Source organism: Mus caroli, unplaced genomic scaffold, assembly GCF_978045245.1.
Source record: "Mus caroli unplaced genomic scaffold, Mus_caroli_1 scaffold_1, whole genome shotgun sequence".
NCBI lineage: Eukaryota > Metazoa > Chordata > Mammalia > Rodentia > Muridae > Mus > Mus caroli.
The window spans coordinates 37377641-37403528 of NW_028227256.1; the positions used below are offsets into that span (position 1 = coordinate 37377641).

Below are 25888 nucleotides of genomic sequence, written 5' to 3' on the forward strand. Positions count from 1 at the left end.
CATCAAAGGAAGTCTCATAATAGAGTCAAGACAAGGATGCTTGGTACAACTCAAAACCAACCGTTAACATTTGTTTCATGTGAAGCCCCAAAAGATGATGGCCTCCTTGGAACGGCTTGGTTATCTTCATCCTAGATGAGATTATAGATCAAAATCTCAGGTACTAGACTATACTTTGGACTGAACCCGAGATGCTCTTTCCGTTATCAAACACATCTAAGCACCCAAGGAGCATAAACATCTTTTGCATCTCAGGGCTCATCTCCATGCCCCCCCCTGCACTCTCCCCAACATGTGGTGGTTTGTGAGATTGTCCACACCACAGGAAAAAATTGTGCCCCCTGACAGTATCAGCAGAGGTCATGACCAGCTGGAGGACAGCCTGGTGTGTGTTTGTTTTTGAGATTTGGGAATGAACATTATGATAAACAGCATTGTTTATCTTAGCTTCACCGACCCAGCAAAGACAGGGGTGAGTGATTTAATTGGCTCCCCTGAGATGGATTATGACGTTGTCCTCATGGTTAAATATTTATGTGGTAAGTTTAGGAATTTCCAGTAAGTGAGACAGCAGCATTTTTGAACAAGTCATGAATTTTGGCTAAAACTAAAATTCTATGATGGGCGGGTTAAAAAATGCCAAGACATCTGTGTATTTAAAAAGAAAGAGGGAGCATGCCCACGTGGGTAGTCTGCAGGAACGAGACAAAGGAGCGCCAAGTAGCCTCACGGCTCTGAGCTTATTCTCTCCAGCCCTTCATCTGGGGTAAGAATCAATAACTGTCTGAAGCTCGTAAACGAAAAAGTGCCTGCAATTCAAAGAAACGTGCACTCTTGAAACTACTAAGGAGTTTAATATTTATTTCTAGCTTTGGGGATTTCTGTATCCCTCCTCTGACGGGTGAAGGGGAAAGCCACAGTAATAGATTCTTTAAAAGAAAAAGGATTATTTATTGTGCACAGACCTCTGGCAAGCCTCTGTGGCTTTTGGGAACAAGCCTAGGCAGTTACTATTCTTTGAAAGTTTGGGGGAACAGTCTTGGATGGCTTCCTGGCTAATGTTTTAGTTCAAATTTTTCCTTCCTTAGTTTTTTATAATGATGCCTATCTGCGTGTACTGGCATGTTGCTCTCGCCTGCTACATGGCTGTGGCTTTTGATTGACACTGTGCTTTCTAGTATCTACTCAATTTTATGGTTCTAAGTTTTACAAATGCAAAAATTTGTTTCCTTTCCTCTTAATTTAGTTTTTTGTTTATTTGTTTTTTGTTTTTTTGTTGAGGAAATGTTCAAGAGACTGGTAAGTATAATCAATCATGAAAAAAAAAATCTAGTCATTGTGAGGACTGCTGTCTGGTTTCACGTTCTGTAGAGATGGATGCAATATTGTATACCTGAAACCTACTATTATCTGTATGTGAATTTAATAAATATGTGTCACCCGACTGTATGGTAAGGACAAATCAAGACAAGTAAGCAAAAAGCGATACAAGTTAATTATTTTACTTGTGGTATTACATGGTTTATTTTTCAGTATCTACAGTGATTTCTCTTCTGGACCCTACCTCAGAGAGCACGCGTCAACGGCCTAGTGAACACACCATTACTATCCTGTGCCATTGCCATAGAGGGACCTCAGCCATCAATCACTAGCACATGATTGAGAGACAGAGAATGGGACTTTGGGCTTTGGCAATTCTGACACTTCCTGTGTATTTGACAGTTACCGAGGGCAGTAAGTACCGAGGGCAGTACCGAGGGCAGTAAGTACCGAGGGCAGTACCGAGGGCAGTACCGAGGGCAGTACCGAGGGCAGTACCGAGGGCAGTAAGTACCGATTCTCAGATGAGTGGTATGGTTTTAACTTAAGTAATTCTGGGAATATTTGGCCTCATTTAAGCTGCTTGCTTCCTGTTGTTTTGGGCTGAATTTTATGTTAGGAAATTATTTCCTCTTCATTCACTCTTTATCGTAAATCTCTCAGAAGGAATTCTCTATAGGGAGTAGATCGTAATTTTTGAGTTATGTAAATTAAGACTTAACCCAGTACCCGCACATGGAAGTTATTAGAAGCATTCATCGATGGCTAGAAGCCAACAGGGACAGTAGCTCAAATTGATTCCTTAGTCTATTGCACCAAGGGGCACATTTAGTAAACGGGTTTAATTGTTGACTTCTTCTTCCTCAAAGCATTACAATATATGATCCATTTAAAAATCTAATCCTGAACAGAAACTGTGGTCTTTTCACTTGGACATTTTAGGATCATGTTCATACTTTTGACTTGTAGGCAAATCGTCCTGGGGTCTGGAAAATGAGGCTTTAATTGTGAGATGCCCCCAAAGAGGACGCTCGACTTATCCTGTGGAATGGTATTACTCAGATACAAAAGAAAGTATTCCTACTCAAAAAAGAAATCGGATCTTTGTCTCAAGAGATCGTCTGAAGTTTCTACCAGCCAGAGTGGAAGACTCTGGGATTTATGCTTGTGTTATCAGAAGGTACTGTTCAGGAAACCATTGTAAGCCTTGTGCGTATTCCCCTTTCATTAATGGCCGGTAGCCCAGTTGTTCTTGCTTTCTCTGTGTCTGCCCTTCAGTGAAACAGTTAAGTTTATAAAATGATTAGAACAAGAAGGGACAACTGAGAAGACCAGCAGCCTGAAGGTTGATGGGCTGGCTATTGAATATGTAACAGTAGAATTGGCAGCCTGATTAGAAGAATACCCATCTTGTCTAGTGACCTATTAGAACAATGAGTAACCGCTCGATGCTCTCTGGGATTAAGAACAAACTAGCATACGAAACAGAAGCCCAGACATCTAAAACCACAAAGATCTGTGTTGGGTGAAAAGGTGTAGATGCCAGAGCCTGACAAATAGGTAGACTGCAGAGACTTGGGGTCAATGTCTGCAGATCTCTCAGCCTGAACTGCAGATCTAACACTGCTACATGTTTAGATTTCACACCATCTCTGGTACTCACAAAGTGTCAGATAAGCCTGGGTATGGTTTGGTGACCACAGTTTTCAACCCAGGCCCTTGTACCAGTTAGGTGTGTACTGCCACCAAGTGACCTCTCTGACTCTAGGTGCCTCATCTGTATAATTCATACAGTAGTATCATTATGATCCCCAAATCACCACTGTGAGAATAAAATGATGTAATTCACGAACAGGGCTTCACTCTGTATCTGGTTCAACAAACATTGGCACAACATTGTCCAAGAGTTACAGCTGGATAAAGCTATATCATGGTAATAAGTATCTCATTTTAAATCTTTGGCTTCTTTTAATAGCCCCAACTTGAATCAGACTAGATACTTGAATGTCACCATACATAAAAAGCCGCCAAGCTGCAATATCCCTGATTATTTGATGTACTCGACAGTACGTGGATCAGATAAAAATTTCAAGATAACGTGTCCAACAATTGACCTGTATAATTGGACAGCACCTGTTCAGTGGTTTAAGGTAAACGTTTAAAATCTGGGGAGAAATTGATAACATCTGCACATGATGTAGCTGAGAGTGAAAATTGAGTGGAAGAAGGTTGGAAAGTCTTGTTGTTGTTGTTGTTGTTGTTGCTTCAGAACTGCAAAGCTCTCCAAGAGCCAAGGTTCAGGGCACACAGGTCCTACTTGTTCATTGACAACGTGACTCCTGATGATGAAGGTGACTACACTTGTCAATTCACACACACAGAGAATGGAACCAACTACAACGTGACTGCCACCAGATCATTCACAGTTGAAGGTAAGCTCTTGGCTTCAACAAGGGATAAAATTCAAACAAATGCAACCAGGGAGACCTGTGCACTTCTGGTTGCATTTCCTACCCTCTCCCCTTAGTCTATTCCCTTCTGCTGCTTCTTAACTTCCATATACTCTAACATGAAAGGAAGTTGCGATGAAGCATAGGCTTAAAAATTCCAGGGAAAGATATTGTTGAATCAAAGCCATAGCTGTTTTTTTTTGGGGGGGGGGAGGCTTAATTTTCAAGAATAACCCAGTCTGAATTTCCTTCTTCCTCCTCCCTGCTCCCCTTCCTCCCCTCCTCCTTCTTTAACAACTCCTCCTCCTCCTCCTCCTCCTCCTGGCTAATCAGCAGAATGCTTATGTACCTAAATCCTGGATGATCCAGTGTCATATATTTTTCTCAGAGGTTCCTCAACTCCTCCCTTAAATTCTACCCCATCTCTGGATTACTTGCAATAACCAATGCAATACTGAAAAAAAAAACCAGGTGTACTGCTTCATAAAGAATAATAAGTCTACAAAACAAAAGTCTACACAAGAGTTATCAAAGAAGCCACTAATGTCCATATGTAGCTAGTTGAGTTCCTGGATATAAAAGCCGCAAATGAAGAGGCCTGCGTGTAACAGGGTGCAGTACTTTTATACACACTGCTGGGTGGTTTTCAGTCCTGGTCTATAATGCTTTTGACATCATCAGTGTTTTCAAAGCAGTTCATTTGTTTAGAAAAGAATTCAACGTTAAAGAAGACATTAGAGGGGAAGATTCCTTAATCATAGTTGATGGTATTTATAGAGTTGAGTTTTTTCTGGGTGCAGTTCCTCTATCGAAGACATGGGGTCTCACTATCAAGTGGCATGGAACAAGAATAGGACTAAGCAATACTGGAGACAATGTTTCGTTTAGAGCCTTTCTGCACTCCATTGCTTGAGAGTAAGCATCACCAGACCACAGTTGTGTCTGTCCCTCTCATTGTTTAATGTCAAGACCTGCAATGTTTCTTAATCTCAATACCCAGAAATAAAATGAGCATATAGGGGTGAAGGGTTCATCCATGCTCCCAGAGACCTCCCTGCTCCCCACTCCCACCCCATCTCAGTGGTAACAGGAGGGGAAACTACTGCGGAGGAAGAAGAAACCTCTCCATATACACATGGGCACAGTGGTGGAGAGCTGTGAACAGTGGACCTGTGGGCTCCTGAACACGTCTTTGTCATGGACATATGGACAGCATCTTCTCTAAATGTCTATGCTTCTTCTATAGAATCATGGTTCTCAAATAATTTATAAGTTACAGAGTCGTTGGATCAGGCAGTATTTGTCTTAATGATATAGAAGATATCAAAAATAACGTAGTAATAGTAATCAGAAGAAGTGTGGCATAAATCACTTGTTCCATTTGTGTATCTGCACTGCCAAAGGTTATTTTCCAAGAGTTGACACAATGCTGTGAAATTAAATAGAACTACAAAAAGATTTGCTTTATATTGGTGACTAATCAATACTTCAATAATTATATTCTATTTCTGTTTTTAATTTTAAGAAAAAGGCTTTTCTATGTTTCCAGTAATTACAAATCCTCCATACAACCACACAATGGAAGTGGAAATAGGTAAGAAAATTTAAACAACTCTCTGTTGACCTGGGAAAACATTTCCTTAGGATTTCAGGTCTGGTTTCTTATGGAAGGGTCACAGATTAGTAGAGAGGAACTTGGGGATCATGTGAGGTGACAGTATGAAAACACCTGCCCTCGTCACAGCAAAAATCAGCACTGCATTTGTGTTGAGCCTTGGAGTTCATGGTTATGTCATAGAAGTATTTCTTGTTATCATCAGTTCTGCCTAGGGAGCAGATGTCCTCACTTCACTGTTGAGGAATATAGGCTCAGAGATGCTCAAAGGAGCACCAAAGGTCATGGATAGCAAAAGAGCGAGGGTAGAATTTTATGAATCTGCTTCTGCTCTTGTTGGTTTTCATTAGATGCTGGGTCCAATGGAAAGGACTTGGTGTCTGAAACACCAGGATGAATCATACCTCCCTCATCACACTCTGTAACCTATCACTCTCCTACACTCTTGGCCTCAGCATACCACTATCTGATGAGCTGTGTGCTTGCATTCTTCCCTATTCTGCCCACATGGTCGTTCCTCATCTCTGTGGAGCAAGATCATACGTAACCTCCCATGTGCAATCCTTCCTGCCTCCTTCTTCCTTGCCAACAAGCAGTATCTAACTGCATCATCATCTCAGGTCTTGGCTACTAGATTTTATTTTGCAGTGTGGTAGCCTCTAACCCTTTCTCCACAGCTTTGCCTTTCCAGAGACTGTCAGGTCCTCCCTCATGTCTGTGATGTGACTCATTTTTAGGCAAGCTCAAGCATAAGTCTGAGGTTCTGGAAGGGAAGTATAACTGTAGCTAAAATCAGCTCTGATGTTTGCTTTCTTTTTTTATTGGTAATTTAATTTTTTACATTTCAAATGTTATCTTCCTTCCTGGTTTCCCCTTCACAAAACCCCCTCCCCTCCCCCTCCCTCTGCTTCTAAGAGGGTGCTCACCCACCTACACACTCCTGCCTCACCACCCTAGCGGTCCCCTTCGCTGGAGTATCAAACCTTCACAGTATCAAGGACTTCTCCTTCCATTGATGCCCGACAAAGCCATCCTCTGCTACATATGCAGCTAGAGCCATAGATCCCTCCATGTGTATTCTTTGGTTAGTGGTTTAGTCTCTGGGAGCTCTGGGGAGGTGTCTAGTTGGTTGATATTGTTGTTCTTTCTATGGGGTTGTAAACCCCTTCAGCACCGTTAATCCTTTCTCTAACTCCTCCATTGGGGTCCCTGTGCTCAGTCAGATGGTTGGCTGCAAGCATCCGCATCTCTATTGGCCAGAGGATCACTCTGTGAATGTTGACATACAGGTTACTTGATAGTTGGGTTGGGTAAAGCTGTTTTAGCTCCAGAGGTAGCCTGTGAAGAGATAAGAGGAATTCTGTGGGAAGAGAAAGCTGTGGAAGAGACCAGTGAAAAAGAAACTCACTTTTTAAACTAGCAGCAACTCCTATGTGATTATGTGAGGCCAGAGCAAGCTTTGTGTTCCCTGAGTTAAGAGGGTGCTAGTGCTATCAGGAACATGGAGGCATTGGGGAGGAGGTGTGAGAACAAAGAGGCACAGGAAGAGGATAAGGAAGGGATGTGAGCAGAACTATAGTCTACTACACTGTGTGAAACTGGATGCCACTAGCAGAATTCAACTTTTGTGATGAATCTCTTTACTTTTTATCTAGGAAAAACAGCAAGTATTGCCTGTTCAGCTTGCTTTGGCAAAGGCTCTCACTTCTTGGCTGATGTCCTGTGGCAGATTAACAAAACAGTAGTTGGAAATTTTGGTGAAGCAAGAATTCAAGAAGAGGAAGGTCGAAATGAAAGGCATGTCATCTATCATATCTATCTATCGTATCTATCTATCTATCTATCTATCTATCTATCTATCTATCTATCTATCTATCTGTCTATCTATCATCTATTGAGACAAAGCCTTACTAGGTATGTCCTGGAACTCACTGTGTAGACCAGCTTGACCTCAATTTCCTGCTTCCTGAATGATGGGATTATTATATCCCAACATTGGGATATAATATTACCATGCCCAGCAATTTCTATATTGAAGCTGAAACATCCCTCTCTGCCTCCTTACAGCTGGCACTTGCCAGGAAAACATCAGTAACATGTTTCTTTCTCAGTTCCAGCAATGACATGGATTGTTTAACCTCAGTGTTAAGAATAACTGGTGTGACAGAAAAGGACCTGTCCCTGGAATATGACTGTCTGGCCCTGAACCTTCATGGCATGATAAGGCACACCATAAGGCTGAGAAGGAAACAACCAAGTAAGGAGTGTCCCTCACACATTGCTTGACTAAATTGGCTGAATCAGCTGTAAACTGCATCCGTTTTCTCCAAGGACTGTGTGTTGTAGCTTGGTCCCAGGGAATCCATCATGATCATGGGAATAGTTGGCCTGTTTCATCAAGTGTTCTTCTCACGTTGAGGAAGCTCCTTAAATCTGGTCTTTCCAGAATGTTTCTGTCTTCCAGTAAGAATCTCTGTCATTGTATGCTTCCCCTCTCTGTGTCCCCTCCTCCTTGTTCTCCCCACAGTCCTCCCCATCTCCTCACCTCCCTTAATGTGTTCTTGACCCCCTTCTCTCTTTTTCTTCTCTCTGGGCTCCTTCTCACCCAATAGTGGCTTTTGCAGTCATCCTTTGTACAGACTACAAGGGACATTGGTATTGATACTGGGTTCAGAGCAGTAATAACTCTGCTGTGTCTCTTTGTATAACCGTGTCATGGAAAACAACTTACAAACTTTCATTCTGAGCAGTTATTAATACCCTTGCTTGGTCCTTGGGTTGACAGGTGCAGCCATCATGATAGATAGATGACCAACTTGATCCAATTTTAAAAGAGTAAACATCCTTTTTACCCTTATCACTCTCTTATGATACTGACCACTGCCTTAATGGCAATACAACTAATATGGAAAACATTTTAAATTTCTTTCAAATATCAAGAGGGCATGGGAGGGAGAGAGACACTAACTCTAAGATCATAGCAATATGTGGTTCATTTATTTGGATAAATATATTGATTAAAAGGATAGGGTGGAGGTACCTATTAGATTCAGTCATGCTGTGTCTCTGCCTGAAGTGGTATTTGGGATTTTTGTTAATTCTGTTTGTCTTCTTTTGTTTGTTTTTACTATAGAAACTATTCTGCCCTTGGACTCCTAGAGTCACCTGCCCTTGCCTCCCAGTTACTGGGATTAAAGCCCAGCCAGGATGTTTCTTGTTTTGGTTTTGATTTTAGAGCCTCTGGTTTGTAACATTTTTATAAAACAGAATTTTGATTCCTAGGTGGCCAGAGTTGTGACTCATAGAGGGATTTTAGTGCTGTTGTGATCAGTGAGGTCTTGGGGATCTGCCCCTGATAATGGTGTTACTCTGGGTGACTGTGGACCACAGCACTGTGTTCCCAGGTGGTGGTGGTCACTGCACATTCTGCAGGAAAAGAGAAGCCAAACCCCTATTCTCACCCAGTTTGACCTTGATTCCACAATGCCTTCCTCTGCTAACAGGGTCTTTTGTCTAGATTTCTGAGTGTACTTTAGTTCACGTTTGTATTAGAATTATATTTTTTAATCAGTAATTTTGTATTTGTTTTGTTTGTGTGTGATTTCTTTGTTTTCCAGTTTATTTTTAATTCACCTGTTGCTATTCAAATCAATGTGTTCATACTGTTTGAACAACACAGCATATTAAATAAAATTCGTGTCTATTGTTCTTGAATGAGCATAATGAATTCTTCTGATATTTCTTAAATTATAAAATCAAAAACCTTAAAAAGCCTCCCTCTGTATTTCTCAACACCATTAGGTACAAGTAGAGTGTCTGTGATAACAATAATTCATATTCATGTTCAATGTCTTCGATGTTAAAGCCAGATGTCTTCGACATATGTCTTAGAATTTCCCATTTATCTTCTTGCCCCATACTATTTGTCAATTTTACTGACTAAGTCAATGAAGCAAGGAAAGAGTGGGCCTAAGGCCTTGCCAAGAACTGTAATTCTAGACCCAGGATGCAACACAGACGACATTTTCATGTTTATAAACACTGCATTTGCGTCTGGTCATTGAACGTGAAAACCACTTGTAGTTTACAAAGTCATAAGCACGTAGATAGGCGTTGAACATCAACTTTCTGGGTCACCTTGAATCACAGTCTTGCCTAGTGTAAACATTTCAGCCACCCACACAGGTACTTCAGCCATAACAGTTCCTATAAGAAGTATGTCTTCCATACCCTCTGTACCTCCCTAGCACGCATCCGGTGGGACTTTTAGACAATTTTTCTGAACAAGCTCCTTGGGAAGTTCTTACTTAAACCTAAAGAAGTGAAGACAGCAAGCTCTGGCCAGTTTTGAGATCTTTTCTCATTTTTGGGTCGCAAGACTTTAGTGTCTTGAGTTTCTTTTCCCTGGATTTAGAGAGAAGGTGAACTGTCAAGGATGGTAGAGGAATTTGTCACTACTAGCAGGGATTTCATGCCAGGTCTTGTGGCCTATGCATGGGGATTTACAAATAAAATAAAAAAGAACTACTTACCCGGTCTGACCGAGGAATCTCCTCATATTTGTGTATAAGCAAAGTCTATGAGGATCATATGGTTCCAACAGGCAAGCATACCAGAAATGGTAGCAGTTCCTGTGTCCAACCTGTACATGTGCCTTACAAGTTCCTGAAGGTGAAAGCCATGTTTCTTGCGTGTTTTGTGAAACAAGGAATGTGGGATTTGGCTGAGAGATAGTTGAAGGAGGATCTCAATAGCAGAAGGCATCAGGATTATAGAACCCAGCAATCTGATGTCTCCATCAAAGCACTCTGTGACCTACAACTGTGTGTGTTTCCTATATTCCCCATCCCCTAGATGCAACAAATTTCCTGATCTACTGACTCACATGCCTTAGGGCTGCCCATAAACACCGACCTTACCAATCCCATTCCTATCATTTCACAAGTTCCAAGCCTCATCATCCCCCTGTACAAATACCCTGTTATATTCCTTGAACACATCATCCCTTCCCATACAAATGAACGTTCCACTACTGTCTGATTAATCTTGCTGAAAAGCACTTTCATCTCTAATACCCTTTCACATCAGGACACATTCCCTAGCAAGAGTGTCTGATCATGTATAGACCTGACCACACCTTCCAGGAATTCCCCAAACACAGTTACTACAGTTCTTAGAACACACACTTCCACCTCTGCACATGAACTCAGCATTCTCTCTGGAGAGGGGAGTGTTCTTTTTTTTTTTCTAGACCATTCTGAGTCTTCTTTGTCCTTTAGTAATCAATTCTATAGTAAGCCTTCCTTCCTTCCTCTAATATAGAGCAATTTCTGTTTAAAATGGCTGTCAGCTGAAATCCCTTTTGCCTCCTATCTTAGCTGGGTTTTCCTGTATCTATGTGCTTCTTTACCTTTAAGCGCACTCTGTGTTACTAAGCCTTAAGACTTGTGCAGAGTATGTGCTAAGAAAATTGATTTGTTGATTTTGAAAGTATTGTTGAAAATTCAGTATTGGTTTATTGGGTAGGAATGCCTTGTGGTTTCTAGGGATGTCGGAGTTCATGCAACCATCCATTCTGTCTCATTTTGCTAATACTAATGCCCGTTTCCCCCATCTCCCCATCTCTTGATAGTTGATCACCGAAGCATCTACTACATAGTTGCTGGATGTAGTTTATTGCTAATGTTTATCAATGTCTTGGTGATAGTCTTAAAAGTGTTCTGGATTGAGGTTGCTCTGTTCTGGAGAGGTATAGTGACACCTTACAAAACCCGGAATGGTGAGTATCTGTTTTCAAGATTCTCTTCACAAGGAAAAGTCCCATTGACTATTGATTATTTGTTTAAAGATATTTTGCTCCTAAACCCAATCTCCATTTCCTTTTAACCTCATCTGTGAGATTTTTGAGTCTACAGGGATCATTTTCCATGCTTCTGTGTCACTGCTTATACTTCTGACATTCAGACATTCATCTCCAAGATTCTCCTTGCTGAGATTGCTATTCCTAGTGAGCCCCCATAACTCTGCCTGAGACCGGACAGGTTCTGCTGTTTTGAAAAATGCATGTTAATAACATTTTACAACAGGACAATAAAATCATACCTGCTTTTCAAGTATGAGCAGGTTATGGAGAGAGTTGGAACACATGCTCATTGCCCTTGAATCCTCATTCCATGAGTGCACACTTGCACAAACTTTACACATGCAAAGGAAGAGTCGCAGTGAAGTAGGAACTTTGAAGCCTGTTTGTGCACGAAGCAATCAATTAACTGTAGGTTGCTTGATCTGTGGGAAATTCAGACCCTTAAGAAGTCCTACTTCCTTGTCACTATTTGCCATTGGCATATTACCTTCCGAGGAAGTAGTATGGTTGCCATATGCCCTTTCTGGGGTTTCAATTGTCTAAGGTCAACTGAACTTTGTAAAGATTAAATAAGCAAAACAAATGTGAGTTTTAAATTGAGCATGACTCTGAGATATGTGATTGTCCTGCCTGGGATGTGAATTGTCTGTTTGTTCAGTGTATCTATGTTGTATAATGCATAATAACCTAGCACTAATCAGTTACCCTATTAGTTAACAGGTTCACTGCCAAGATTCCTTGGTAGCTTGTGTTTGAGGGACAGTTATTTTATGTTGACATCACTGCCTTCATTGCTGGAGTAGTGATGCCATGGATTTTGCTTTAGTCCATTGTCCTATGTTTATTACTAGCTATGGTTGTTAAACTCTTACTGTGACAAGTGTATTAGGTGTGTGTGTGCAGAAGTAAGTGTTGAATGGAGGGCTCAGTACTATCTGTGGCTTCGGGTACTCACTGGATGTCTTTGAACCTGTGCTCTGTGGCTAAATGAGGAAAACTGTAACAGTCAATAGACAGAGAAGACCCTTCCCCACCCATGATAATAGACACTAATAGCTTATAAACAAACTTGAAATATTCTGAAGACTCTTTGTTCTTTATCATTCAAGCTAAGATCATAACCAACCAACCAACCAACCAACCAACCAACCAACCAACCAACCAACCTTTAGTCCAGATCGCTTATTTCCTAGTCAAAATTTAGAGCCATAGTTTGCTGATATCTCTTGGTTTTAGAGTATGAGAGGGGTGAAAGCCAGTTATTAGCAGCCATAAAACTTGGTAAGAATTGCCCTTCAAAAGACAGGCGGGAGGTCTGAGAAGCAGTAAATGAAGCGGTACTTCTTGATTTCCTTCTCAGACGGCAAGCTCTACGATGCGTACATCATTTACCCTCGGGTCTTCCGGGGCAGCGCGGCAGGAACCCGCTCTGTGGAGTACTTTGTTCACCACACTCTGCCCGACGTTCTTGAAAATAAATGTGGCTACAAGTTGTGCATTTATGGGAGAGACCTGCTGCCTGGGCAAGGTAAACCAACTGAGACACATTAGGCGTTGAAATTATTTGAAAAAAAAATGGAGGAAAGGAGACTATGGGTAGATAATGCTAGGTAGTGAGGAGGGGGCGGGGTGGGGGGAAGGACAGGTAGATCGTAGATCACGATAGTTAATAATAAAGTGTGTGAGAGATAGGAAAAGGAAAGCCACAGTTCGTTACAAAATGTCATTATGATGTCGAATGCATTATACATCGATTTAATTTTTTTTTAATTTAAAAAAACTTTAGTACATGGAGTAAGTACTGAGAGTTATATATTTGCATTCGCCTTTTGGTTTATCAGGTGAACCATACATACACTGCCGTCCTAACAATGATGTGTTCACAGCCATGTGGGTGGAACATGGTAGATGAGTCCAAGGCTTCAGCTGTGCAATAGCCACCATTGCTGCAACTTTGTTTCTATTGTATCACACTAGGATAACTGGGACGCTTTTAATGATTAAGTATTATGTCATTTCCACCCTTTCTTCCCTCCTTCCAGTCCCTCTACCTTGCTGCCTCTAAATCATGTTCTCGATACTGCATTTTTAAAACTTAACATTCTGAATTTTGAAGTTCATAGTAATTTTGAAGTTCATAGTAACTTCATAGTAATGAGCAGAGGTAATTCTGATGTTCATACCCTAAACATAATAGAAATTATTTATTATATTATATAATTATTATATTATAATATATTATTACATTGTTGTTGCATCTTGTTACATATATAATGCTAATGCATTATATTATACTGTAATATGTTATATCACAATAAGGAATTTAGCTTAGAATTTTTACTTCATAATAAACACATAGTCATTAACAAAAAATAATTCATGCAAATGATCTGGCCTCTTTGCTGATTGGTGAAGGACTTACATTGATAGTCAGATTAGATTTAAGATCAGAGGTTTACTTACTACTGGCTAACTGTTATTTTGAGACAGGATCTTTCCTGGTCCCCTGGCTGGCCTGGAACTCACTATGTAGTACAGGCTGGCTTCGAACACATGTGGATTATGATATAGCATGAACTACCACACTTGACTTAGAGCAGAGATATTTTAAAATTCCATATATGTTGTGTGTGTCACACGTGCCTGTGACAGTGAGAGGTCAACTTACAAAGAGCCGGTTCTCTCTTTCTATCATTTCTGGGTCTTGGGGATCGGATTCTTGCTCTCAGACTTGGCGGCAAGCACCTTTACTTACTGGCCATCTGGTTGTCCCAAGACCAGAGCTTTTAGGCCGTTGCTTGGGAGATGCTCACCTTTAACTCTTCTCCCCCACTGCCGTCCTAACAATGATGTGTTCACAGCCATGTGGGTGGAACATGGTAGATGAGTCCAAGGCTTCAGCTGTGCAATAGCCACCATTGCTGCAACTTTGTTTCTATTGTATCACACTAGGATAACTGGGACGCTTTTAATGATTAAATATTATGTCATTTCCACCCTTTCTTCCCTCCTTCCAGTCCCTCTACCTTGCTGCCTCTAAATCATGTTCTTTTTAAATTTGTCATTGTTTCATACACACACACACACACACACCACACACACGTACACATACATGCACACACATGCACACACACATGCATACACACATGCACACATATGCCCCCACATACATACATAGCTACACACATGTACACATATGCACATGCACATGCACATGCACACACAATACAATCATACACACATGCACACATATGCCCCCACATACATACATAGCTACACACATGTACACATATGCACATGCACATGCACATGCACACACAATACAATCATACACACATGCACACACACATACACACACATGCACACATGTAATCTAGCCTGCTTTTCCAATTTGGTGTTGTTTGTATATATATATATATATATATATATATAGCTACACTTGATATTGCGTGATCAATTAAAGGGCTCATCCAAGTAACTATTATACTTTTGACATTTCTTAATTGTATGTAGTTCTTTGACTATGGTTGGAGCCTCATAAGATTTCTGCCCTTCTTTGATAGCATGTCTGTTGTGTTGTACACATCCTGGCCATATTCATGATAAGGAGTCATGGGTGAAGCTTCTCTGGCATTTCTAGGAGACACAACCTCACTGCAGCTGACCTGGTGTTCTCTGGCTCTCAGAATCATTTCACCCTCTGTCCTCTGAGCCTTAGGCAAAGGAGTCATATTGTACATTACCAGTTGTGACTTGGGACCCCACCATTGATTGCTTTCTGCTTTTTGACCAGTGGTTTTCTGTAATGGTCTCTAAAATCTGTCTTCCCGTGCCCCATGGGAGAGCTAGAAAATCTCTGGCAAGAAGGTTCAGAGTCTGAAGGCTTGTGTTGTGAGGAGAAGGTTATAATCCTTTACAGTTGGGCAGAGCCAGATCTGAAACTTGCTAACCTCTTCAGGATACCTAACAGAATCGAGAAAAAGGTTTTTTGGGTTTGTTGTTTGCTTTGTTTTTGTTTTTGTTTTTGTTTTTGTTTTTTTGAGACAGGGTTTCTCTGTGTAGCCCTGGCTGTCCTGGAACTCACTCTGTAGACCAGGAAGACCAGGCTAGCCTTCAACTCAGATATTCACTTGCCTCTGTTTCCCAAGTACTGGGATTAAAGGCGTGCGCCACCACTGCCCGGCAAGAAAAAGGTTTTGATTCTGATATTCAGACAGCCTATGGCAAAGATATTTGAAAGACCTGAGTAATGTCCTGCTGGTTTTCTTCATGATGCTGACACAGTTTACAAATCTATATTCCCAGGCAGCAGAACAGCGGCTTTTGTTTCTTAGTATTCTTAGCTAATCTCATGTACTTTTGACAGTTTTATCTCAACTCCAGCTGTGCCAGCAGAGGTTTTATTGTCTTTCTGCCCTCCATACATTTAGGATAGCCTACAGGAGTGTTCTTGCCTTCCCTGTCAACTCTTCCTTGATTCCTCAGAAACCAGCAAGGGTTTAGAATGAGAACAGAGACAGATTATCACAAGCTTAGGCCTTATAACTATTTAAATTGACATGTCAACTAAAGGAGAGGGATGTAAGTACCAATAGTTGACAGGCATGTGCACAGGACAACCTGTTTTCTTCTCAAATATCCAATCAATGCTGACACTGTTATAAAAGACCTGAAGATGCACAAGTTATGAGGGTAGGTACGATCTTACTCTTCCTAGGGGCCCCTCCTTGCTTCCCCAGCTCTCCTGCTGACTGCTGTGATGGTAGAAAATATCGGGCAATGGTCATTAGGGTTCTTTCTGTGTCTCAAATCTTTTCAAGGATCTGTAGGCTCTCCACTTGTCTATGGGGCTGTATGTAGCTGCCAGATCTTCATTTCTCTATCTTACTTCCATTATCAATTACTCATCAATTATCTACATTCTGAATATCAAGCCGACACGTTTGTTTGTTTTTTTTTTTTTTTTTTTTTTTTTTTTTTTTTTTTTTTTTTGAGACAGGGTTTCTCTGTTTAGCCCTGGCTGTCCTGGAACTCACATTGTAGACCAGGCTGGCCTCGAACTCAGAAACACCTTCCATATCAGCCAAACTCAGATGCTTGAATGTTCTCTTGGGATCAAGCTTGTATTGTCTTTCTCAGTTGGCAGTACTCTGTTGAGTAGTTCTTACTTCTCTCCATTGATGCATGAACTCTGGTCTCTCCTCCAACCAGTTACATCAAAGCTGCCAACAGAACACATCTCTTCCCTTAGAGAAAGTTGGTAGCTGGCCAGTGCACTGTGCATAGGTTGTGGCTGCCTGTTTTCCATGCTCCGGAGAAGTCCACTCTGCATCTCCCATGAAATGATAGACTAAGAGACCTTCACTATCCTAGGTATCTGGGAAGACTCTTCGTTAGCACTGATTTATCTGAGTAAACACAGGGCCCTTGGAAAGATATTTTTGTAGCAAAATTGGTAATTCACTCCTACTTTATGAATATGATGCTTTCAGCTCAGAATCTTCCATCTTCTTAGGTCCAGACCATTCATGATTCAAACATTAAATGTACACCAGAAATGATATGAGGTCTCCATCCATCTCTTGACTGTAGATGCAGCCACTGTGGTGGAAAGCAGTATCCAGAATAGCAGAAGACAGGTGTTTGTCCTGGCCCCTCACATGATGCACAGCAAGGAATTTGCCTACGAGCAGGAGATTGCTCTGCACAGCGCCCTCATTCAGAACAATTCCAAGGTGATTCTTATTGAAGTGGAGCCTCTGGGTAAGGCAAGCCGACTACAGGTTGGGGACCTGCAAGATTCTCTCCAGCATCTTGTGAAAATTCAGGGGACCATCAAGTGGAGGGAAGATCATGTGGCCGACAAGCAGTCTCTAAATTCCAAATTCTGGAAGCATGTGAGGTACCAAATGCCAGTGCCGGAAAGAGCCTCCAAGATGGCATCTGTTGTGGCTCCGTTGAATGGCAAGGCATGCTTAGACCTGAAACACTTTTGAGTTGAGAGCTGCGGAGTCCCAGCAGTAGGCACCGGAGTGCAGGTGTGAAGACTTGAAATGCCAAGGGTGGGGGCCCCAAATCTCAGCTAAGGAGCAACTCTAGTTTATTTTCCTGGTTATGGGAGGAGCCACCCATCGCCTGTTTCCGGTTTCCTTTTCCTACTTCACTCTTGTGGCACAAGATCAAACCTGAGCTTTTTCTCTTTTATTTCTCTTTTTGTTCCTTCTTTTTAAAGATTTTTGTATTGGTTATCTTATTTATCTACCTTTCAAATGTTATCCACCTTCCCGCTGCCCCCTCTACAACCCCCCTCCCCGCTTCCCTCCTTCCCCCCTGCTTCTATGAGGGTGCCCCCCACACCTTCCCATCCACTCCAGTCTTACAGGCCTTGTGTTCCCCTACGCTGGGGCATCGAGCCTCCATAAGACCTCCCCTCTCACTCATCAATTATCTACATTCTGAATATCAAGCCGACAGGTTTGTTTTTGTTTTTGTTTTTTTTTTTTTTGGAGACAGGGTTTCTCTGTTTAGCCCTGGCTGCCTGGAACTCACATTGTAGATCAGGCTGGCCTCGAACTCAGAAATCCACCTGCCTCTGCCTCCTGAGTGCTGGGATTAAAGGCATGCGCCACTACGCGGGGCTAAGCTGACACTTTCAGAATAAAGTTCTGATTCACCTGAAAGAGCAGTCTCATTCCCAGAGGCAGAGAGCAGGAAAGAGCCTCCAATGTGCTTGTTCAGGCACAGCTGACATTATTTGCTTACTAGTCACAGGAAAACAAAGTGTTTCTCCATGTTGCCTCTTGTATTAGATTAGGAAGGGAATCCCTGTATTAGATTAGGAAGGGAATGAGCCGTCCTACAGACCAGTTTGTGAATTGTGGTGGAAAAAGTGTTGAAGTTTGTTAAATGCTTGTTAGCAATGTAAACCTCATTCCTAACACACCAGAATTTCTTACTTTTTATTTGTCAATTACCGAGTTTTGTCAAGTCAGTATTAACAGATTTGGTTGAATACCTTTCCCAAATTGCCATTACAGTCGAGCATGTTTTCAGTTCTAAATGCCTTTTATATATTCTTCTATTCTTCTTAGAAATACTTCCTCACTTTAAAAGTAATGTAAAGATGTATTAGAAAACATAAGGTGTAAGAGAAAATATGATAAAATATAAAAAATAATAGAAAGGAAAGGAAATACAATGAAAATCATAACTCTAAAGATTAATTTTGGTAGGTCTGTATTTTAAAATATAATTAAATTTTATACCAATCACTTTTATAGCTGATATTGTACAATACAGACTAGGCAGTTTTTCCTATTTACCACCATAATGAAAACTGGTGGCTGGTTTCTTTAACATTCACAGAAGTTCCAAATGTCTCATTTTAGACTGTGCTGCAGACTATGGCTGAAGCAGCCAGAATGAGAAACATGTCTGCCATGTCACATCGGGACATTTTCCTACTTATTGAAATGTATCTGTCACTGTGTGACAGCTAACTTTTGTGATACTCCTATGAAATGTGTAGGGAATTTGGACAGAACAGAATTAATCTATAGTTCAGAGGTCCTCTGGATGGTCTTTTCCAGGAGAACACACAGACTGTGAGGTCCTAGGGACCCAGGAAACGGATCCAGAGCCCAGGCAAGTGTCTTACAGGTACCTTGAATTTTGCCGATAGATATGAGACCTGGCTTAGCTGAGTTGCTCATTCGGTGATGGGACTCCAGGCTGAGGAGACAATGAAAATAGAATTTGGGAGACTCTTGAAAGGAGGGGAATGTTGAACTCACGGTCAACATATGAGGCTGCAGAGAAGTGTGTGTAGAGGATCTAGAGTAGCCCGTTTCTCTGGGGACAGTGTGCTCTTAGTCTGTACCCTTAGGCTGGGTAAACATTTGCTAGTGTTCAGTTCAGAGGCTGAAGCTTTAGCTGCGGGTGATGAGGAATCCCATATCCAGGGATCCACCCCATAATCAGCTTCCAAACGCTGTCACCATTGCATACACTAGCAAGATTTTGCTGAAAGGACCCAGATATAGCTGTCTCTTGTGAGACTATGCCAGGGCCTAGCAAACACAGAAGTGGATGCTCACAGTCAGCTATTGGATGTATCACAGGGCTCCCAATGGAGAAGCTAGAGAAAGTACCCAAGGAGCTAAAGGGATCTGCAACCCTATAGGTGGAACAACATTCTGAACTGACCAGTACCCCGGAGCTCTTGACTCTAGCTGCATATGTATCAGAAGATGGCCTAGTCGGCCATCACTGGAAAGAGAGGCCTATTAGACACACAAACTTTATATGCCCCAGTACAGGGGAACGCCAGGGCCAAAAAATGGGAATGGGTGGGTAGGGAAGTGGGGGGGAGGGTATGGGGGACTTTTGGGAGAGCATTGGAAATGTAATTGAGGAAAATACGTAATAAAAATATTAAAAAAATAAAAATAAATAAAAATAAAACAAACCATTAAGAGGAAAAAATTGGATTGCTAAATGTGCACTGATAGAAAAGTAAGTTCACTATGGAAAACCCTATGACACATAAAATGTTAGCAATAGTCAAAGTACTAGAAAAGTTAACTGTTTACTATACAATGTTCAGAGTAAATTAGTTTTTTTAAATAAGTGGGTTGTTATGTCAAACGCTTTAAAAATATATAAGATAGTCATATGATGTTTCTCACATGCTTTTGCTGTATGATTCACTTCTTTTCAGAAAACAATTTTTGCATTTATAGAATAAAGTAAACTTGTAACTGTTTGTATAAAAAGAAAAAAAGGAATTCAAACTTCCCCTCGCATGCATCCACCCTGTGGTTGCCTGGTATGCTAAATCCACCTGCTCCCCTGTAGTAGACCGTTTTGTTCTTCTGCAGCTTCATCTACTTCTTAATGAGTTGCCAAAACTGACCACTGAGAAGCATGCTGTGTACATAACTGTCTCGTGTCCCAGAACGTGGAATCAGGAGGAAGCCCTCACACCGGATAACGGAATCCTTGCTCTGTGGCTCTGAGGACGTCCCTTCGCATCCTCAGATAGCACTTTGTCTTAGGTTGGATGGAACATAGTACCATGCTGGATTCTTTGCTAACTGAAAATAGAAGTATTTGGATTTCAGAAAGAACTGGATAAATATTAATGTTGGTGATTATGAAATCTCACTGTGAGCCATGGGAATTTGAGTGTGTATTCTGTGATTGTTCTGAATGAAGACCTCTAAAAATGAAATTCTCTCCAATCTCACCCCTGGGAATAGTTGCTTCCTCGTGCCTGCTGCTCCATCCATGGAAAAGGACTCAAGAGAATTGTTATTTGTTCCAGAGATTCTTCTGATAAGTCTAAACTATTTGCATGTAATTGAGCTGGGCAGCATGGCGCACTTGGGAGGCAGAGGCAGGTGGATCTCTGTGAGTTTGAGGCTAGCCTGGTCTACAGAGTTAGTTCCAGGACACCAGAGCTACACAAAGAAAACCTGTCTCAACAGCAGCAGCAGCAGCAGCAGCAGCAGCAGCAGCAACAGCAACAGCAACAGCAGCAGCAACAGCAGCAACAACAACAACAATAAAGAAAAAGAAGAGAAGGAGGAGGAAAGGAAAGAAGGAAGAAGAAAGGGAAGAAATAATAGATTTTTCTGTAATGAACACACATATGCTTTGATGCTTTTGCTAAACTCAAAATATTAGTTTTATTTTACTGTTTTGAAAGGTTCAAAGCATGATCCATGTAAAAATGTCTTCTGTGGGCTTTCTCCCATTTCTACTTTTGTTTCCCTCATTTCTTCAAAGTGCTTGTCCAGGCAGAGCTGACGTTATTTGGTTATTAGTCACAGGTAAACAAAGCGTTTCTCTGTGTTCCCTCTTGTAGACATCGCTGTATTAGATTAGGAAGGGAATGAGCTGACCCACTGTCCAGTTTGTGAGTTGTGGTAGAAAGAGTGTTGAAGTTTGTTAAATGCTTGTTTTCCATGTATCAAAATGTATGCCTTTCCTATTTATTATTGTATGGTGACTTATTTTTCACTGGGCAAAAATAATTGTGCCATTGATTCCTTGTGTGTTTTCTTCATGTGTGTTTGAAGAGTTCTAGCTTATTAAAAAAAATGTAGAAATACTCTGTTTCTTTTGAACAATTTAAAATCTCACTATAACTTCCCAATTGTGGCTTTCCACCCATCCAGGAGGCTGAGCACCCTGTGCTGGCTGGCACTATAGCCTGGCAGTCTCAAGGACTCTCCTCCCGCAGTGCAGGAGTCCTGGGTTCTCAGCGCCCTCTGCCTGAAGGGTGTGGCACGCACAGGGCACACAGGTGGTTCTTGTGGTTGAGTAGACAGGCTGCAGGTTCCGGGAAGCCAAAGGCGGAGTCAGCTGAGATCCAGGCGGGAGAACTCCAGGGGCTCTATCACCTCAGCGGTGGGGGGTCGGGGTTAGTTCTGGGAACTGTGGAGCTCTTAGGTGAGCAGGGACATGCAGAGAAACCCTGCCAGGAGTGCAGGTCTTCCCAGAACTGAAAGCTTGAGCGCTCCTGGGTGGAGCAGCCTGTAGCGCCCTAGACTTCAGTGCCCCAGCTCTTAACTCCGGGAGCTCCTCCCATCCCAGGCGGTGATCACCTGAAACCTTAGCTTTTCCTTTTTTCTTCTTATTCTGATCTTCCTCTCCCAGTCCTCCCTCCTCCCCCCCCCCCGTCGTTGGCTGTCTTTTATTTTATTTTATTTTATTTCTTTTCTGCAATAATTCTCTGGGTTGCCCAATCTCTCTAATCAAGCTCCTGGCCTTGCCTCATTGCGCCTTCCCTCCCTGTCTGTTGTCACAGTTGTGGGACCAGGAGGCATTTAGTCTCACTTGCTAGGCGAATCCTGCTTCGCAGATGTAAGTGAAGGAGAAGCCACTGCCCCGCCCTATCTGTGGGCCACCTCTCTGAAGGTAAGGGCAGACTCTGATGTCCAGTCCTCACTGTCTTCTGCTGTCTGGAGCAAGGAGAGGGACAACCCACAAGGATCCCGAAAACAAGGTCAATTGTGAGTGGGGTGTGTGTGTGTGTGTGTGTTACTAGTGAGTACAAATGTATACGTTCTTTGTAGAGAGGTATGAACAGCTAAAACACAGCAACAGTTGATTTATTCAGCTCTTACCCTCTGCTGACAATACACACAGGTGTGCTGTATTTTAGTTGCTTAATCCTCTTAGGAGACAAATGAAACAGGCAATATCAGGCTTAATAAATGGTGTGAGGGGAGAAATATTCAGAAATTTATCTAAGAACATCTTCAGTTATTGCACCAGTGAATGACCCATTTATGCAGATTTGGGGAATATTCAATCTCCCTCATGAGTACATGCATGTATGTGTGCACTGATGCATGCACAAGCATCCACACACATGCATGTACACTCACACTCCTGTGCACACACTCACTTCACACACACACACACACACACACACACACACACACACACTGCAGTCACAAGAATATCTGCCTTAGGCACATATTATGGAAAAGCAGAGAGCCTTCTCCTGGGTACCTCACCAGGAAGTGGAGGCTGGTCCAGGAGCCCTGGAAGTGCTGTGTGTTAGGGTTGGCTTGAACTGGCAAGCTTCCTGACAATGCCAAACATTGTGTCATATTGGAAGGACAATAGGGTTCCAGAGGAGTGGGGGGAGGGGGGACGAACATGGTCTTCATACCTGGATCCATGCTTGTGAAGGCATATTTTGGAAAATGGAGATAATAGCAGCAGGTATTTTTACGCTAAGTGTCGTGAGGTACCCATGACTCTCCTGTACTTACAGATGGAAAGTCAAATGTGCATACCCCTTTTTTTTTCCTTAAAGCAGAAGTGCAAGGGTGTATTCAAGATCATTTTTGTTGGTTGTACCAGACTGATTAGCCTTTCTGCAGATGAAGTAAAGCACCCATTGGAGACTGTAGCAAAAGGGACTGCATGTTTAAAAAGAGTCATGGAGAGCAGAGCTCAGTGGTGTTCCCAGCGAGGAAAAGAAAAACCTCATTGGGTGTCATAATTCACCAAAGCAGTGTTAAGGATACATCAGGGTCATGTTTTGTTAAGCAATGACTGTCCATGAGGTGACATGTTTACCTGTGAGTGACTGAAACTCAACTGTCACAAGCTTGGTTGTTTCCCACTCTCCCAGCCTTAGAAACTGAGTGTGTATGGATGTGAGTGAGTGTGTGTGTGTGTGTGTGTGTGTGTGTGCTTACCTGGAAGCTTTAAGGAGCTTAATATCTATGTGCTCAGATGAACTGTTTGTACTAGAATGTGGTCAGTTTCCTCATGGTAAGGACCCAAAAGGACAGAATCAGAAACTCAGGATCTCAGGACATGACCACATTGACATCCTTAGAAAGGACTCCCTTGTCTTGGGGGACAGAGATACTTGTCACCTTGCATCTGGCCTTCATCCTATGCCTCCAGATCACAAAACGTTTGGAAGAGCACTTAATTTAATCTAGAGAAAAATTTATGTCATTGGATAACTAAGTTTGTAACTATCCTTTCTATTTATGAGCACACTCACACTTGCTTGCATATGGATTAATTTTATGTTTTTTATGTCAACTATGAACTGGATGTATCTAATAAGAAATGTACTTTTCTGAGTGCACAGGCAAGACCTATAGATTGGTGGCTTTCCATTTGTTTGTACACTGGAATCAGCTGGGAATGTGGAAGAGTCAAGGGCTCAGGGTGCCTCCTGTGTGTGTTTAGTGGGCAGCATGTCTGTCAAAATAAACCTTTGAAGACATTATGCTTTAAGAAGTCAGAGATGGTGTAGGTGTGCAATAAATTGAATGATGAGTCGGGACTCGCATCTGTATGCATTTTGTAAGCTTCTTTCATTCAACGATTTAGCAAAGAAGCCAGCATAGAGTGGCTCAGGCTGGTTTGCATCAGTTGCTATGGAACGTTGGCACAGTGAGAACAGAGAGAAAGTGAGTGTGTCCATGCTTACACACACCTGCTCCTGGCCAGGCACCTGTGCTAGATTTCCAATCGAGCTCTAGGACAGCCTTTTCTTGGTAAATGGACATCAGCCAACTTCAAAGCAAAGGTAGCACTAATTGATTGGACAGAGAAATAATTCATAGTTATTTTGTAAGTAGAAGTTTAATTCGGTCCCATTTTCCTGACAAAGAAGTAAATGAGATGTTTGTAAGTTTAGAAATAAGTCAAATGTCAGGATGAAATCATAAAACTGAGGAATGTAGGTAAATGTCTGTGTTACCTTTGAGGGAAATTCAAAATGATCTCTACTTAAAAATGATGGAAACACACACAGAGACACACACACAAGGGTATTGACTTGTGTGCATGGTTATAAAAGTTTTCTGTATGCTAATATACCAAAAGAAAAATTAAACAAATTGGGTAGAATTCCAGACATTGGGGAACTGCGAAAGAATCACTTGTGATGGAAGAGTTGGTAATCATGAACTGAAACAGCTAGCATTATGTGATTATTTAAATCATATATAATAAAAAGAAAATGCAGATTCAAATATTCCAGAGGCCCTGTTCCTCTTGGATGGCCTAGTTAGATGTGAAGAGTGGGGTGGAATGTATTGACCTGGGTGTGGTGGGAAGTTTCTTGCACTCTTGAGGCAGGTAGAAGCTGCCAAGACATTTCTGGAATGTGGCTGGGTAGCATCCATTCATAATGCCTTTGGCCTCTTTTCTGTCTCACCATATCCCAACACCAGTAAAATGATAAGAAATAAGGACAGTGGTAGGAGCCGACATCTAGATGACATTATTCTTTAGACATTTTGGGCAGGAACACTTTTGCTCAGGGTGTTAGACCTGTCATTCCCTCTTGTGGATAAAGGACTCTGAGCTCAGCTAGGCATGGTGACTGGCCCATGATTGTTAAGCCAGTAAAGGAAAGGCTTGAAGATTCAGATCCAGGCAGCCTGGTGCCCACGGTTGTACCCCATGAAACTGAGGGACAGACAAAACAGGAAGTTACTTGGGCATCATTTCATTATTGAAAACGAATACAAAAATTATAAGAAGGATAGGGAAATATGGTGCATTGTGAAAAATTTTTCTTATTTTTACTCTTTGTTTTTATTAAATGTTCTACATTAGGCAGATAATATTTTACAAATTAGAAAAAAAATTAGGAAGAAAAGTAAGTTACTTCAAGTTACATCAAAGCAAAACAATACAAAATGAAAAACTCAACAAGAGAACACTAACAATCCTTAAAATTGCTACATGAAAAAACACCAGTTCCTTAAATCCACATATACAACTTAAGAAGCACAACAGAACATCAGAGTACTGCCCACGCCTCCACTCACACAGCAGTGTGGTCAGCATGGAGTTTTTATATGCTGAGATCTTAACTCATCTCACATTGAAACTTGTATCTTATCAGAATGTCAAATGATTGTGTAATTTTATTTCTTGTTAAAAGTTAAAATGAAGAAGAAGAAGAAAGGAAGGAAAAAAGATAGTGCCAGCCTGTGGCAGCCTCAACTGGAGAAAAGGCCCGGGGAAAAAAATCACACTTTTGTATTCTACCCAAGTCAGAAATATCAGACATTAATAAAGGTGTCGGAGTGGGTGGCAGAGGTTTCGAGTTGTGCATTGTTCTAATTTGGCTCCGAACGGTTG

General features: G+C 41.7%; 2 protein-coding genes across 3 annotated transcripts in view; both read left to right on the forward strand.

Annotated features, from left to right (window-relative positions):
- Window positions 1-689: 689 nt before the first annotated feature.
- Il1rl1 (interleukin 1 receptor like 1) lies at window positions 690-17427 on the forward strand. The gene is made up of 11 exons (XM_021171073.3): window positions 690-766; window positions 1534-1734; window positions 2290-2500; window positions 3296-3470; window positions 3590-3752; window positions 5296-5364; window positions 7041-7182; window positions 7497-7642; window positions 11018-11164; window positions 12609-12776; window positions 16841-17427. Exons 2-11 carry the CDS (start codon window positions 1656-1658, stop codon window positions 17242-17244), a joined length of 1704 nt encoding a protein of 567 aa, XP_021026732.1. The 5' UTR covers window positions 690-766; window positions 1534-1655; the 3' UTR covers window positions 17245-17427.
- A 4644-nt stretch (window positions 17428-22071) lies between these two features.
- Il18r1 (interleukin 18 receptor 1) overlaps window positions 22072-25888 on the forward strand; it is a 34364-nt gene continuing 30547 nt past the window's right edge. For both annotated transcript variants that reach the window (XM_085836750.1, XM_021174573.2), the window contains exon 1: window positions 22072-22171. The gene's annotated coding sequence lies outside the window, so the exon portion shown is untranslated. The remainder of the gene's footprint in view (window positions 22172-25888) is intronic.

Bases quoted from the DNA above. Each gene is read 5' to 3' on its own strand.
- Il1rl1 (XM_021171073.3), top strand. From the start codon at position 1,656: ATGATTGAGAGACAGAGAATGGGACTTTGGGCTTTGGCAATTCTGACA. The intron at 1,735-2,289 runs GTAAGTACCGAG...TTTGACTTGTAG, and splicing joins TTTGACAGTTACCGAGGGCA to GCAAATCGTCCTGGGGTCTG. The intron at 12,777-16,840 runs GTAAACCAACTG...TCTTGACTGTAG, and splicing joins AGACCTGCTGCCTGGGCAAG to ATGCAGCCACTGTGGTGGAA.